General features: G+C 35.7%; 2 protein-coding genes across 2 annotated transcripts; one reads left to right on the top strand and one right to left on the bottom strand.

Moving 5' to 3' along the window:
* Positions 1-3,444: 3,444 nt before the first annotated feature.
* Tsen34 (tRNA splicing endonuclease subunit 34) lies at positions 3,445-4,653 on the bottom strand. The gene is made up of 5 exons (XM_068302470.1): positions 4,529-4,653; positions 4,383-4,475; positions 4,046-4,306; positions 3,886-3,993; positions 3,445-3,826 (listed from the first exon to the last, which is right to left on the bottom strand). The coding sequence occupies exons 1-5, from the start codon at positions 4,575-4,577 to the stop codon at positions 3,510-3,512; spliced, it is 828 nt and encodes a 275-aa protein (XP_068158571.1). The 5' UTR covers positions 4,578-4,653; the 3' UTR covers positions 3,445-3,509.
* Positions 4,654-5,625: 972 nt separating this feature from the next.
* On the top strand, positions 5,626-14,213 carry bmm (brummer). The gene is given in 7 exon segments (XM_068302459.1): positions 5,626-6,044; positions 11,225-11,505; positions 11,507-11,908; positions 11,970-12,136; positions 12,625-12,733; positions 12,803-13,160; positions 13,643-14,213. Coding segments are annotated over 7 exon segments (1,647 nt in total). The 5' UTR covers positions 5,626-5,884; the 3' UTR covers positions 13,813-14,213.
* Positions 14,214-16,178: the final 1,965 nt, after the last annotated feature.

The raw sequence follows: 16,178 nt of genomic DNA, 5'->3' as shown, positions 1-16,178 counted from the left end.
TGGCTCTAGCTCTTATAGTCTCCGAGATCTGCGTGTTCATACAGACGGACGGACGGACGGACAGACGGACATGGCTAGATCGACTCGGCTGTTGATCCTGATCAAGAATATATATACTTTATAGGGTCGGAGAAGATTCCTTCTGCCTGTTACATACATTTTAGCGACTTTAATATACCATTTCACCCTATGGGTGTATGGTATAAAAACCCCTTAGAAATACCCCCCGAAATTTACGGTACATCATCTCAATAGCATGACCAACTCAAGGCTGTAAGTTACCACATCAAAACTTTTCACTAATACAGTTGGACCCCGATTATCCGGGACAGTCGTCACGGAAAATCGAAAAACCCGGTAAATCGAGAGCAAAATTTCGAATTCGATTAAATTTGGCACAGTTGTTTATATATGTATGTAATAAACTCACCAATATTAAATTTCATAGCTCAGAAAATAACGAAGTTATTGAGAAAAGTCCAAGATTATATAATTTCACGACAGTAGCTTCTTATTTATTTTATTCTTAAATAATAAATTTATTCAGAAAAGTCACTGTTCGTGACTTTGCAGTTTATATGGGAGCTATATGATATATCCGGCTGGGTTGATCCCATTCTTCGGTTAGTGCATTTTTAGGGTCCTTATTAACTGATATGGGATCAAATTGACTTTTTGTTTGAAATTTTGAACTAGACGTTATTATTGAAGATCTTGCGTGACAATAGACTACGGATCCGACAGATCTTCAAACGGATTTTGGTCTGTACTGATCGCAGGCCATTCTAAAATAGATATTTGTTTGTTTTCCGCGCAATTTGAACATAATGGAGACTTTCCTGCATTTGCACATGATGCCCAAATCATTAAGGTGTTTTATATCCCGCGAATACTTTTGGAAGCAGTCTGGGCCGTCCAAGTTAAACTTTTTTTAGTCGGAAAAATACCTTTTTTGAATTCTTCTGACCAACATTTATGTTTTTAGTGAAATGCTAGGCGGGGGGATTATATGACGTTTCACTAGCCCGGGCATAGACTTACGGGAAATATATTTTACCATGTAGGTCTGTAAAATCTGCTTTACTTTGGTACTGGACACACTCAGTTGTAGCAAAATTTCCCACATATCCTCCATCTCTTTATTTGCACGCATGTATGGGAAATTTTGCTTACCTGGTTTTTATACCATACACCCATAGGGTGAAATGGTATATTAAAGTCGCCAAAATGTATGTAACAGGCAGAAGGAAGCTTCTCCGACCCTATAAAGTATATATATTCTTGATCAGGATGAACAGTCGAGTCGATCTAGCTATGTCCGTCTGTCCGTCCGTCCGTATGAACACGCCGATCTCGGAGACTATAAGAGCTAGAGCCACCAAATTTGGTATGTATACTCGTGTATTATGTACATATATAGAGTTAATTGGAATTTCGGCCACGCCCCCTTACGCCCCCAGGAATCACATAAAACTATTTTTCTTAAAAAGTATAACAGCTAGAGACATCAAATTTAGTTTGTATACCCGTTTAGTTAGCGCGCAGAAATTAATTGTTCAAACTTTTTGCCACGCCCCCTTACGCCTCCAGGAATCACATAAAACTGTTTTTCTTTAAAAGTATAATAGATAGAGACATCAAATTTGGTTTATATACTCGTTTAGTTAGCGCGCAGAAACTAATTGTTTAAACTTTTTGCCACGCCCCCGGAATTTACATAAAACTGATTTTCTTAAAAACTATGACAGCTACCGACATCAAATTTGGTATGAAGACTAGTTTAATAGACGCGCAGAAACTGGCTATTTAAAAATTTTGCCACGCCCACTTACGCCCCCGTTAATTAAACAAAACTGATTTTATCAAAAACTAACAAAGCTAAAGTCACCAAATTTAGTATGTATACTGGGTTAGTATGCGCGCAGAGTATATATGTTTTCATATTTTGCCACGCCCACTTCCGCCTCCAAAATTAAGAAAAAACCGATTTCCTCCTGTAGTTTTTTTACTATCGCATTCAAATTCGGCAGACTAATTATTCTTATCTATTTCTACCAAACTACCAAATTGTATTGAAATCGGACTAGAAACATGCAAAATATGCGTATGAACGTATTTTACTAAGCGGTCCACAAGGCCAGAATTGGCCGTTGGCTAGTAGCGGCGCTAGAGTGCTCGTTACTTCAAGGCGACCCTCCTTTTCCGCGCGATTTATAACGTTATAAATTGTTTTTTTTGATACGGAAAACATTTCTACGAGTTCTGAAACAGATTTACCCAATTGACGATTATATAAAATCAATTGAACTACTTCAAAGGTCAATCTTTTGCCGGGCATTTTAAAAATCTGATTATTACGGTAATTAGATGCTTACTCAACGAATTTTCACAATCAAATCAAAGGGAATGCAAAAGAAGAACCGCGTGATAAAGTTCTAAAAGCATAGTTAACGGTAAATCACCGTTAATTCTACGAATAAGAGCAAAACAGATGAACAAAACGAAATGTGTAAAGAGTTTCTTGACAGTGTCAAGATTGAGTAAAGTTCCTTTTTGTTGTTTTTCTTTTGTTTGCGTTAATGATTTTGTTTTTTTTCTTCTTAAATTTAACATAAAATTGAATAATCTACTGATTACAATTGAAAATAAATCGTTAATTTAAATAAAAAGCTGTTTTTTTCGTATCTAAAGTTAAAAAATTCGTTTTTTTTTTTCAGAGTGTAAAGAGTTTCTTGACAGACTGTATGTATGTACATACATATACTTCTTTCACTGGGGTATATCCGTAGTAAAAAATAAACACGCTTATGAAAGAGATGGAGCGACTTTGGATGCGAATGTTGCGCTTATCTGAGCGAGAGAGAGAGAAAGAGAGAGAGCGAAAGAAAGAGAGGGAAAATATTAAACTAGTTATTGTTTTTAATATTTAGAATTCAGTTAAAATGCTTCGCGAATGGATAACTATGGAACGAAATTTACCACGGGAAAGTGCAAATTGAGCCGGTAAAAATTTTGTGTAAGTTTAATTTTTTATAAGTACATATATGCATGGTCCGTACCGAAACCCATCTGGACTTACGGTGCCGTACTATGGGGAAATGCAAGTACCAGCAATGTCGACATTATACAAAGGGCGCAGTCGAAGATTTTAAGATCAATCACGGGGGCTCCGTTGTACATACGGAACGACAACATTCAAAATGATCTAAATATACCTAGCGTAAAATCTGAAATAGGTAGTCAACAACTGAAGTATTCTGCGAAACTGGATGCACATCCTAATGTTCTTGCCAATTCCCTTCCGCGAACTAATAATAGAACTCGTCTTAAAAGAAATTACAGACCAACCCAATAATAAGTGATTAGGGCCGCCTGCAATATCCCCAGGATTTATCTTAAGTACTAGATTAAGAAAAACATCTCAAACTTGTTGTTAGGCGCTAATTTGAGAGTAGATTCAACAAATATATATTAAACGTTAAAAAAATATATATATATGCGTCCTCTATTTACTTTATGCAATTTGACCAGTTTACAGTCTGGTAACAAATCCGATTATTATCCTCATAGGCAAATATGCAGCTCTTATTGACTGTGACAGAGAGACGGACTTTGCCAATAAACTGCAGCGGTCGGATCACAGAATCCTCTTGTACGATTACAATATGGGAGGCATGATAGATCAGAGGGTCGCCAGGATAGACAAGAAAATCGGCACCGAATGCCTCTCCCGACGTTATAAACTTTTTCTTTTGCCAAAGATCGCAAAAAATACGATATTTAAGACCAGAAACATCAATCAGTGGTTCCAAATACAATTCTGCGGCTAAATAAAACGATATTTAATAAGAATAGGTATTTCTAAGATATTATAAGCAAACGAACTATGCTTAGCCAAATGCTCCCCGGGAACCTCCACAAGTGTGTTATGCACTTCGAACTTGAAATCATCTGCTATTTCTTTTAGCACTTTTTCAGCTGTCATGTCGTTGGCTAAAGTTGGATATATATTAGAAATTGTATAGTAATTGAAGTTGCCACATACCTTCATTAACCAGACCTAGCTTTAACAACTTGTTGCGTTTCCCCATAACGATTTTGGTTAGATAACGTTCAGTTTCCTTTAGTTTTTCGGACTTTAGTGCATTTTTTTGCCCATCTATTCGTGAATTGAACGTTTTCTTGTAATCTTTTATCTCCTGCGCTGATGGTGTTATGGACAAGGATTGGGATTTGTCAACTAGAAATGCTAGACCTTTGTCCAACAGCAACTGTGTCTCGAATTTTGAAAACTCCACGGGCAGAGCTGTGAGAGAAACACCAATCCAAATTACAAGATGGAATCTTTCAACCCCATTCACACGTTGTCCACATCCATTTACCGGCATCCTGCGGACTCCAACCTTTGTACTTGTTGTTGGCCGTGCCTACCGGGACGCCCAAAATTCTATGTCGCATGCGCAGTTCCATATAGTCTAAGAAAAACACACAATTTTAATTCACAAATCTTATTATCAAAAAAACATACCATTTATGCTGAATGTATACCCAGTGCCATTTAATAAAGTTAAATACATGTTGGAAAATTTGACAAAGAGGAGCTGTTTTATTTAAGCTACATCAAAAAAAAAAAAAAACCAAATGTTAGTTAACAGATTCAAATACTACCTCTGTTAAAATAGGGGTACGAATACTGGGCGGTTTTTTCATAATTTCCCTATACAGCAGCACCAATCAGGAATGAATCTTTGATTTTTAATCGTTTTATTGACTAATTACGTAGAAGTTTGAGAAGTTTCTCATAACAAAGAATAATCTTTTTGCCAGAGCAGCCAAATATTGTATTTTAAACTATATTTGTTCTATAAAATCAAGAAATATTGTAAACTCGACAATATTTTCCTTTGTTGAAAATAGTGCGAACAAAAGATTCAAAAAGCCCGCGTATTTGACAAGTTTTTTTTAAGCCGAAAACAGCTACTTTCAGCTATAGTTCCGCTAAAAACATAAATTTTCTTTTGTTGATTACACAAAAACTACGATTAAATCGCCAAGGCGCACCTGAGGTTGTGCTCGTGGAATTTTTCCCACCAAAACGTATGTACATTAAGCGTGTTTTAGGTTCCAGTAGTTTTCATTATACAATAAAAAAAGGATAGAAGCAGCACCAAGTTAAAAAAATAGCGAATTTTCACTATTTAGCAGTCTTACAACGACGTTTCTTTTTTAAGTTGTAGTTTAACTATTTTATTAATTAATTATGCTTTCGCAAAACAATTGTAATTATTTATTTCAGTATCCAGTAATATCACAAATTTTCTGCCGCGCAAAATTAATTTTAAGTTACATATAGCTGAACGTCTTACTTAGTGACTACAAGCTAATAAAAGAAACTTCATTTTTGTGTAAAAAGTTTTCCGTTAATAATTGTGAAAAGCTAAGAATATTCAAAAATTAAATAAAGGATGTCTAAGTTTGCTGATCGAAGAGTAGAACAACGGCAAAAGTAAAACATAAATAAAGGTGATGGGAGTTTTACCAAAAAGTATAAGAATTCTCGATGTATCGATTTTACATCGACGTCGTTCTCATCACTAATAGATAGCACAAAAAATTGTCATATGTTGCTAAATAACGGTCCGGTGCGGAGTGTTTATTTTGAAAGAGCGGAGTTCCATTACTTTATTATTGAAAGAAGTGTAAAACTTACGAAAATATTTTAAAATACCTAACGACAGAATTAATTACAAACAATAATAAACTAAAAAGTTCTCGACGTTGTAAATCGCAAGGCGATTGTGTCATAAAAGAAAAATAGAAAGAAAGCAAATCACGCGATTTCTTTTTGCCATACATTATATTAACTCGTAAGATAAAATAAAGAATGAATTTATCATTCGCTGGTTGCGGGTTTCTCGGCATCTATCATGTGGGCGTGGCAGTGTGCTTCAAGAAATATGCTCCACATTTATTGCTTGAGAAGATTGGAGGAGCTTCAGCGGGTTCCTTGGCCGCCTGCTGCCTCCTCTGCGATTTGCCATTGGGTGAGTATTTAGTTACATCTAGCTACATATGTATGTATGTATGTACATGCATAGCACGCCCTTTTTTGGGGGGCTCGTCTTTGACTCGAATAGCGTAGAAACTACGACGCAGTGCGGGAACTATTTACATTTTTATGTTATGCTAACAGCCATAGGTGTAACAAAAGGGGAACAGCAAGCCGTATCGAATAGTAACTTTGGTTCGTCCAAATGACTACACCCTTGCGGACAACATAACTGAAACATACATATGTATGTACATTTATCTATGTATGTATGTATGTACATACATACATAAGTACATTAATTTGGATGAAGGTCGAATTTTTGTGTTTATTTAGAGGCACATTAAATAAATATGTATGAATATATAAACATACATACATATACATATGTGTATATGTAAATGTATGTATGTGTGTATTTGAACGAAAATAGGTTTATTTACAAGATCTAATATTTTAAACGCTTCATTTGCAACCTCACTATAAACATGCCAATCAAAACCCAACACGCCCCCTCCACCCGAACACACACACACACACTTCGTCATCTCAGTAACCCCCCGCCAACTGCACTTGCAGATGAGTGCGTAATACTCATGAAGGCTGCTGATTCCCTAGCTTATCAATCGGAGTAGAAGCACATGCAGTGGGTGGGGTGTGTAGATTAATACGTATGTACATTCATACATACATATATAGAATTAATTTAATTTAGTTTAATTAGTCCTGTTATTAATCATCAATCTGCAACCATCCCTCCCCCAATTTCAAGTGATTGGTCCATCTGGAATATTCTATTTGACGCATACTTACATACCTGATTTTTTGATTTGTTTTTATTCTCGCTTGTTGTGGCCATTTCTCTCTCTCGCTTGCCCCTCTATACTTCTCGCTCTCTTTTTCTTCTTAGTTCACTGGGTAGAAGTTAGTTCAGTTTGGCTAGGGATGCACCTGGTGCAGGTAATGACTCATGTAATCCCGTACAATTTCGTTTTGGGTTTTAATTGCAGCAATTAAATTTTGTAGGCAGCAACACTTTCGTCTACCCGGCAATTAAAATAGACTTTAAGTCCAAAGTAGTAGTAGTAGTTTACGCTGTACCTAGTTCTATTACATAGCCAATATATGTACATATGTATGTATGTATATAACTGATCTCTTCTGTGATAAGTTGTGATAAGTAAGAATTATCGGTGCAATCAAGTTTGGCACAATTCGGTGCTAAAACGCGCAATTCCGTTGTGGAGTTGTCCGCTATTTTTTGTTTAGGCCAGTCATACACACTCCATCACTAGATGATCTATGTATTTATATTTAGGACTTACTAAGAAAACAAACGGCCTTCACTATTTTTGAAATTTTAGCACTACAAACACAGTGGTTCAAAGGACCATAGGTATAACTGTAATTTTATCAGCACATGAGTAGTCATTGGCCTGCATTGTTTCAATATTTATGTGTGCATATAAATAGTACGTATGTATTTGTCGCTTATCGGTAATATTTTACCTTTTGTTTTTTGGCTTATCATACGACAATGTTATATTTGTATGTACCTTCTATATAATGTTGTTCAAAGTCCATGTAGCGGGTGTATCATTTAATTTCTAGATTTGACATTTTTTTTCCTACACCAACATACATACATATGTACATTTTAATTGTTTGAAAATGCCTTTATTCTATACATACATATGTATGTATGTATGTATGTAGTTCATTCTCTCTTATTTACACTTGACGTCAATTGGTTATTCTACTTCATGAAATCGGCAAATCTGAATGAGTTTCCTATTTCCATTTCAATTAGAACCACAGCCACAATTTTTTTATACTTATATTATTTGTACATTTGTATGTATATTACATACATACAAATATATAAAGTATATGTATACATATATTGGTACATATATTTATAATTACAATCAATTTTTGCAGCTGTTTTTAAGCTTATCAGCTTTATTTACCTACCATTGCAAATTGATGCATATACATACATACATACATACCTACATGTACATATACAATGTACATACATAGATTTGTGGGGTTTTCAATGTTCAAATGAAAAGGCAAATATAGCATAAGGTTTAACGGCAATTGTAAAATGACACAGTTTTTGTACATACATACAACATATATACATATATGTATAAACTATAATCAAACCACAATAACATTACACCCAAGCAAAGTTATAAAACAATATTTATAAAATATACATTTGTTTTGTAATTATCTAAACACAGCTGGGTTCGCCATTGTCGACAGCTGTAGCACCTCCTGCCACAAACCTAGCAGCATATAACGTTCTCAAGCCACTTAACGAAAACCCACCCCAATAAGTCAGTATGTCCATATCGATGTCCATACTCAGCTAAGCTGGTCATGTACATATGTATGTATGTATGTGTGTGTGTTTGTGGGGAGACATTACCAAGGTCAAAGACATCGTAGTGACCTATATAAATGAAGTTATTCACGGATGCCATCCCGATAGCCCGCCTGGTTAGAAGGGGCTGAGTACTTGGCCTACACAAATTGATATTATCAAGATACCGGAAATTGAAAATGGAGAAAATAGTTTACCGACAGGTCGGGATTACATTTATATGTATGTATATGTAGGTATACATTTGTATGTATTTGTATATCGTTGGTATCCAACACTTGCCATTGGATGCGCAAACAAATCAACAAATTTGGGGGAAAAAGAATTGGTACAAACAGTGAAAGAGAGAGATTTATCAATTGTTATGCTGAATCACCATGGCAAACACTGCCACGGGAAACGGGGGTAAGCAAGATAGGCCTGAAAGTCAGGCGATGTTGAAAGTTTGTTGCCATCATAAATATACATACATATGTACATATGTGGATGGAGGCCAAAACTCGTTTATGGAAAAAAAAACAGACGAGCCTCCAAAAAGATATGGTGGGAGAGGGAGGGGGTATATACAAACGGCGACTGTGGTTTTTCTTTTCCTTAGTAAGTAAAATGCGATACGTTGCACATTCACAGTTTTAACCACAATGTAAACATTCGATTTTTTCGTTCGAGACATTGACCATTAAAAGCGATCATCGATGCAATTGTGTAAACATGTGACGGACCTTGGACGAAGGTTAACCCAAGACGCATAAATAGGGTGAAATATTCCAATTAAATTGAATTCAAAGACAACTAAAAAGCATTATGATAGATTATTGTTCATAAGGTTGCTATGATCAATTTTATAACGTTCCTAGGAATGTCCGCGATTTGAAAGATACACTTTTCATATATGTATTCTTCTTAGTCAAAACCAGAGGGCCGTGGCTAACTTCGACCGCGCCGAAGTTTGTATACCCTTGCAAGTTTATTTTGATAATCTTTCCTTACCTACATATGTATAGCCGTCAAAGTGGAAAACGTTTTGGTAGCTCTAGCTGTTATAGTCTCCGAGATCGGACAGACAGGTTAAACATGGCTAGTTCGGCGTGATATAAAATGATAAACGTTATGGACTTAGATGAACTTTAGGTTTTAAATTTAAAGACGGGTGCGGCACCTTTGGACTTACAAGAATAGGTCGAGAAACGGATCGATAATTATCGATGATAATTGATGATGATAGATAGACCCAATTAATTAAGCATCTTTGTGCTGTTCTTTTAACTAATAATAGTCATCGAGAACAGCTGTCCGCAATCAAATTTTACGCATGTACATAGATATGTATATTTATATACATATGGATGTACATAATGTTAAAGCGTCAGCGATTTATAGTTTTCCTTGTGTGGCCTGATTTTTGGTTTTGCGTCAACAGCGTGCTTTCCTGTTATTATTTATAAGCTTGAGACCTTAACGCGCAAATCTAATCGAAAGATGCGAAAGTGCTAGCGTGTGGCACCACAGCGTACCTCCATCTACATACATACATATGTACATTCATACATCGATAAGTTTGTTATGTATTGTCAAAATAAAACGAACGGGGGTTTCATATCACATCTGGCCACGTTGACCGCCTTATCACTGTACATACATATGTACATACATATGTACATACACTGATGAGCAAAACTGTAACAACAGTTTTGAGTCTTCAGAGTTAACCTACAAATTTGATTCTTCTACTATTAATTTCTACATTTGGTTCGCCCATATGTGAATTGGTAATGTTAGTTTATTGAAAGGGTATGCAATTTCAAATATCATAACTTTTCATTTAGGATTAAATCATAATTCAACCAACACTTAAATAATACGATTCTAGTGATTAATTCGTGTCTGTACTGTTAGTGTGTTGTACAATATGTACATACATGTGCATAAATTAGAAAGAGTTTAAAGGGAAACATTTTTACTTTAATTGATTACACAGGAAAGCTTTTTATGTCCTTCGCCATATACGAAGGCTTTAAACTAGTTATTGGTTTGAATTGGCTGGCATTGACCAACGTTTATAATATACATTTTATTGGGAAAGCAATATTGTAAATCGCTTTTTTTTTAACGTTTAAATTAGCTAAAATAAATCCAAGAACATATTATGATTTTTTAAAATTCGGAGTCCTTTTTGTGGCTTTAGTCCAAGTAAAGGCAATTCCAAAGGACATATTAGATGCTTGGCCAATTGACTTTCGTAAGATGATGTTCTTAACGTAAACAAATGGGATAAAAAGAAGAGAGCATAATATAAATCAAATGGAAAAAGAATAAATACCGCAAACTGGTATTACAGTGTTGCTCGTCAGTGTACATACACTTTTTGAAATGGATGTACATATGTATGTACATGTAGGCCATATGTGTGTATTTATGTATGTGTGTACTAAAAATGCTTTTGTTTTATAAAAACAAAAACTACTCCTTTTTAGTTGTTGTTAATTTATGCCTTATGCTTTGTCTTATCAGCTGAAAACACATTGGGGGCCATCATTGAGCACAAGGTTTGTACGTCATTTCTAAACAAGATCAAAATATTGACCACACCAATTGACCTTTAAAGTTGGCTGGGGAGATATACCCATCGCAAATGACGCAAATAAATAATACATATACATATATTGCTATTTGTAGTACCTACATACATATGTATGTATACTTAATAAATGGGATTGATTAAATGTTAATCATGTTTTCCAATATTCTCTTTCTCTTTCCATTTTGATTTTATAAAACAGGCAGCATGACATCCGATTTCTTTCGCGTCGTTAATGAAGCTCGTCGATACTCTCTGGGTCCATTTAGCCCCTCGTTCAATATACAAACATGTCTGCTGGAGGGTCTACAGAAGCACTTGCCTGATGATGCACACAAGCGAGTTAATGGGCGTCTGCACATTTCGCTGACCCGAGTTTACGATGGCAAGAACGTTATCATCTCCGAGTTTGAGTCACGGGAAGAGGTCTTACAGGCGTTACTGTGTGCCTGCTTCATACCTGGATTCTCCGGCATATTGCCTCCCCCGTTTCCGCGGTGTACGCTACATGGATGGGGCTTTCTCCGATAACCTGCCCATTTTGGATGAGAACACCATCACAGTTAGTCCCTTTTGCGGTGAAAGTGACATTTGCCCGCGGGACCAGAGCTCACAGTTGTTTCATCTGAACTGGGCCAATACTAGCATCGAAATATCGCGACAGAACATCAACCGCTTCGTACGGATTCTCTTTCCACCGCGACCTGAATTCTTGTCGAAATTCTGTCAGCAGGGCTTCGATGATGCCCTCCAGTTCTTGCATCGCAACAATCTAATCAATTGCCGACGATGCGTTGCAGTACAATCCACATTTGTGGTCTCCGAGACAGTGGCTCAGCCGCAGGAATTTGATCCAGAGTGTCGAGAATGCAAAAAGCACAGAAAAGTGAGTAGCCATGAATACTTACCCACCATATTCAAATAATACAGTTGTAATCTATTTTCAGGACGCTTTAAGCTCGAACATGCCTCAAACGGTGCTCGATGTCATTCAGGATTACATCGAGCAGGCCAATAAAGGTCTGGCTAATTGGATATTTAAACATCGTGGTATCAAATTACTATCGCTGCCCGCTACCGTGCCCATGGATTTCTTCTTGGCCACAGTTTCCAAGTGAGTATACTTAGTCGCGACTCTTGACATCATCAGATGATCTGATGGTTTGTCTTGTCTCTCTATTTTTTAAACGATGAAGCAGATACCAAAGCCATTTAGTAAAACATTCGCCAGTGCGTAGGTCGGTTGCTGCTGAAAATTTTATTAGACCCGTCATGGGTTAGTTAGAAATTAGCAATATTATAGATAGTTTCCAGTACTTAAAAATTAAGATTTCACGAATATTAGCTGTAGTCGTCAATCGATGATTAGTGTGTAAACAATAATATTTAACTCTCAGTATAAGTTAATCAATAAAGATTGCGTATTAGGCGAAAATTGTGAAATTCCGATGTACATATGTATGTATGTTTGTACGTTTGTATGTTTGTGTTGTTAGGGCGGTAAAAGGGTTTTTTACAACTGGCTTAGGTTTACTATTTGTAAATTTATTGTTTATATTATTTTTTTAAAAGGATAATGTATATTACTTTCGCTCTCAACAGAATTACCACTCTGACACCAAAGTTAACCAAACAGATGCGACAGTTGGTCGAGGAGCTAATAGTTCAATTAAATCATACCATGCAAATTCGTCTACTAAATAAGTTCACGGTGAGTCCTACTTCAAGTGGAAACAATATAAACAAATTAATCTCTCACATGTATTATCTTCTTGTTTAGTTATACGATCAACCTCACTTCGATGCAACAGGACTGCTACATTCAAGTCGGTTATATGGTCCCAGAGTATCGATATTAGTTGACGAGTGCGGGGCCACATCCCTAGAGGACGATGTTGATAATTTTGAGCATGTGCTCAAAATGACCACACACAATGATGCTCTTTATGCCTACTACTATACAGACGACAATACAAACAAGGTCAAAGTTACGGAAATCTTTGATTTTGATGACATGACGGAGCATGACGAGTTGGCGACGGATCCGCAGATCTATGAGGGTTCTGTAGAAGACATTCCGAATCCACATCAGCATATGCACAACACGGTGGTCAGCGAATGGAATGGCGTTGAATCAGGTGGGAATGTTGAGCATTTTAGTTTGTTATCGACTATGCTACCTACATTGTATATATATCAATCACATCATCCTGGGGAGAAAACTGAAAAGTGAAATATTTTTTACAGTTCAAATTATGCCCACGACTCCTGAACTTCACGACGTAGCATTTTAACGGCCCACTCAATCCTAAAACACATATGTATATATCTATGTGTACACACAGCACACCCACACTCACACACAGTCATGACTCAAAGCACTTTAAATTTTAGACTTCAAAATCGCACAAAAATATAAAGCATAGTGAAAAACCATAGTATTTGAAATAATTGGCAGGTAAATTATCGAAATTTGTTCTGTTCTTGTCAGTATGTCTTTCTATTCTTTTTGCTTTTTTTCACCCACTTCATTCATAACATAAAAATCCTATGCATTGTATATCTATGAATGTATATTGTTTAACTAATGATGTAATTGATGTTTCTTTAAATTAAATAGACTTTTTCATCGACGCACAGACGCCCCCAAGCAGGTTATCAGCTGAGCCATCGCTTCATTTCGTCACCTCCTTCGAGACTGAGGGAGACTCCGATGGCAGCATTTTCAGTGATCCGGAAGCTGATCAAAATATCAATCACCGCAACGACTTGTATATAGAAATTGAATGAGTTACAAACTTACCCTATGCGTTTGTTTATGCTTAAGAATGTAAAAAACTTTTAGTAAGCAGGGTGTATATCTCCAAAGCGGCTCGTAGCCAAGCGAACGGCCTATAGTTACGGGTTCATAGGAAATAATTCTTAGCTATAGAACGAAATACGCATGTACCTTAACATAATCTTAGCTTTAAGTTCATTTCCCCCTCTAATTCCTGTACTCTTGACAGTTGTATTGTTTGATTGCAAATTCATTGCATTTTATTTTCGTTAGGCCGCATTAATATATAATTAAGGCAGTCCATTGGGCTGCCCATGACAATTCATGTATGTATGTAAATTCCATTTGTCTTTATTTTTAAGATGTATTACAATGTCTATGAAAAATATAACATTAATTTTTGAAAACGAAATCCTTGGTACTTATGATTTAAAAACTGAGCTCATTACTTTACTTTTTTTTGCACCATGTGAGGATTCATTAATACCAGAATTATTATTATTCTTATTAAGAAGGAAATTTGAAATTATAAATTTTGCAAAATTTGTTAAGAAAAAATTGTTAGGCTCATTATGCCTATCTCACAGTTACAGTTTGAGGATATATTTACATATACATGCAGCGAGTCAGTTAAACATGATTGTTATTTACATACATATGTATTTACCTATTTTCTATAGTAGTTGTAGATATTTGTAGCATTTAAGAATCGTTTGTCCTATGTTTCTAATGAGATTATTGTCTAATGGTTGATTTACCAAATTTCAATCTTGCTGAATTAGTGGACAATGAGTATGAGTAAGTCCGATTTGTAAACTGGTATGTAAAGATTGAAGACTGGATTGGTTAAGTCCGTGCGTCCTAGTCTGATTGTAGGAATTTGTAGGAATGAAAGTTCCATTCATGACTTTTGATGATTGATGTATTAAAGATATTAGATTTCAGTGAGTAGTTCTTTGTTTAGATTTTTATAATTATTTACCCGATTTAGCGATATTTTATCTTGTCTTAAAGTGAGGATGTAATATATTTTACAATTTCTTTGTAATGTAGGTAAGTATGTATGTATGTCCGATTGTTTTCAGTTCTTGGATTAAGTTGTGTTGGCGAGAACAGTAAATTTTTAGTTACATAAGAAGTACTGTGTGATTTTAGGACCAATTTTCTATTTTAGTACCTAATCTAAAATGAGGTGAATACTCATGAATACTCAAGTTTAAGGAAATAACAAAGACACAGTTGCGGAGATTGAGATCTGGTAGCAGAGGTTGAAAATTAGACATTTCCCCTTTCTAAGTTTTGACTGTCGACTGTGGCGTAACTGGTCTAGCCGTTTGTAGGTAGACTATTTCATCAAGATCTTTAGTTTGTGAATGTTTTATCCGTGTCTGGTTTAAGTTTAGATAATACTTATTAGTTATTAACTAACTTTAATTTGTTTTGGGCAAGTTGGCTTGCATTAGCTTCATTGATATTTCTAGGCTATTTAAGACTCTCGGCTGTGGCGAATGCAAGATGTAACCATTTAGAAAGAGGCCAAAAACATTTGAAAATTTATTTGAACCAAAGTCAATAAATTTAAATTGTGTGAAAAATTTTTGATCATGTAAGACCGGGTTAAAAGAAACAATGTTTATCACGGACCAAGTTAAAATCTTCAACAAGTTAATCTATACATATCTGTATCTTTCTACTTTATGCCCATTGCTATTTTCAGAAATTCGAAAATAAAACTAACAAATATTTAATAAATGAAGCAAGTAAGTCGACTCGTCGACTTGGGTATACCATACACCAGGTGAAAGAAATATTTAAAATTGCGAAAACCAAATGTATGTCTATTAAATTGTTTTTACATGTTTCATAGTATGTGCTATCTCGCTCACTCTACGAACACATGAGCACTCTAGCGCCGCCACTAGCCAACGGCCAATTCTGGCCTTGTGGACCGCTTAGTAAAATACGTTCATACGCGTATTTTGCATGTTTCTAGTCCGATTTCAATAAAATTTGGTAGTTTGATAGAAATAGATAAGAATAATTAGTCTGCCGAATTTGAATGCGATAGTCAAAAAAATACAGGAGGAAATCGGTTTTTTCTAAATTATGGAGGCGGAAGTGGGCGTGGCAAAATGTGAAAATATATAAATTCTCCGCGCATACTATGCCAGTATACATACTAAATTTGGTGACTTTAGCTTTGTTAGTTTTTGATAAAATCAGTTCTGTTTAATTTGCGGGGGCAGAAGTGGGCGTGGCGAAATGTTTAAATAGCCAATATCTGCGCGTCTATTAAGCTGCTCTACATACCAAATTTAATGTAGGTAGCTATCATAGTTTTTAAGGAAATCAGTTTTATGTGAATTCCGGGGGCGGA

The sequence above is a fragment of the Drosophila tropicalis genome, unplaced genomic scaffold (genome assembly GCF_018151085.1).
Source record: "Drosophila tropicalis isolate 14030-0801.00 unplaced genomic scaffold, ASM1815108v1 contig_993, whole genome shotgun sequence".
NCBI classification, from domain to species: Eukaryota; Metazoa; Arthropoda; class Insecta; order Diptera; family Drosophilidae; genus Drosophila; species Drosophila tropicalis.
This window is presented reverse-complemented; position numbering and strand designations above follow the sequence as displayed.

Bases quoted from the DNA above. Each gene is read 5' to 3' on its own strand.
- Tsen34 (XM_068302470.1), bottom strand. From the start codon at position 4,577: ATGTATTTAACTTTATTAAATGGCACTGGGTATACATTCAGCATAAAT. The intron at 4,476-4,528 runs GTATGTTTTTTT...TGTTTTTCTTAG, and splicing joins GTATACATTCAGCATAAATG to ACTATATGGAACTGCGCATG. The intron at 3,994-4,045 runs GTATGTGGCAAC...ATCCAACTTTAG, and splicing joins GCTAGGTCTGGTTAATGAAG to CCAACGACATGACAGCTGAA.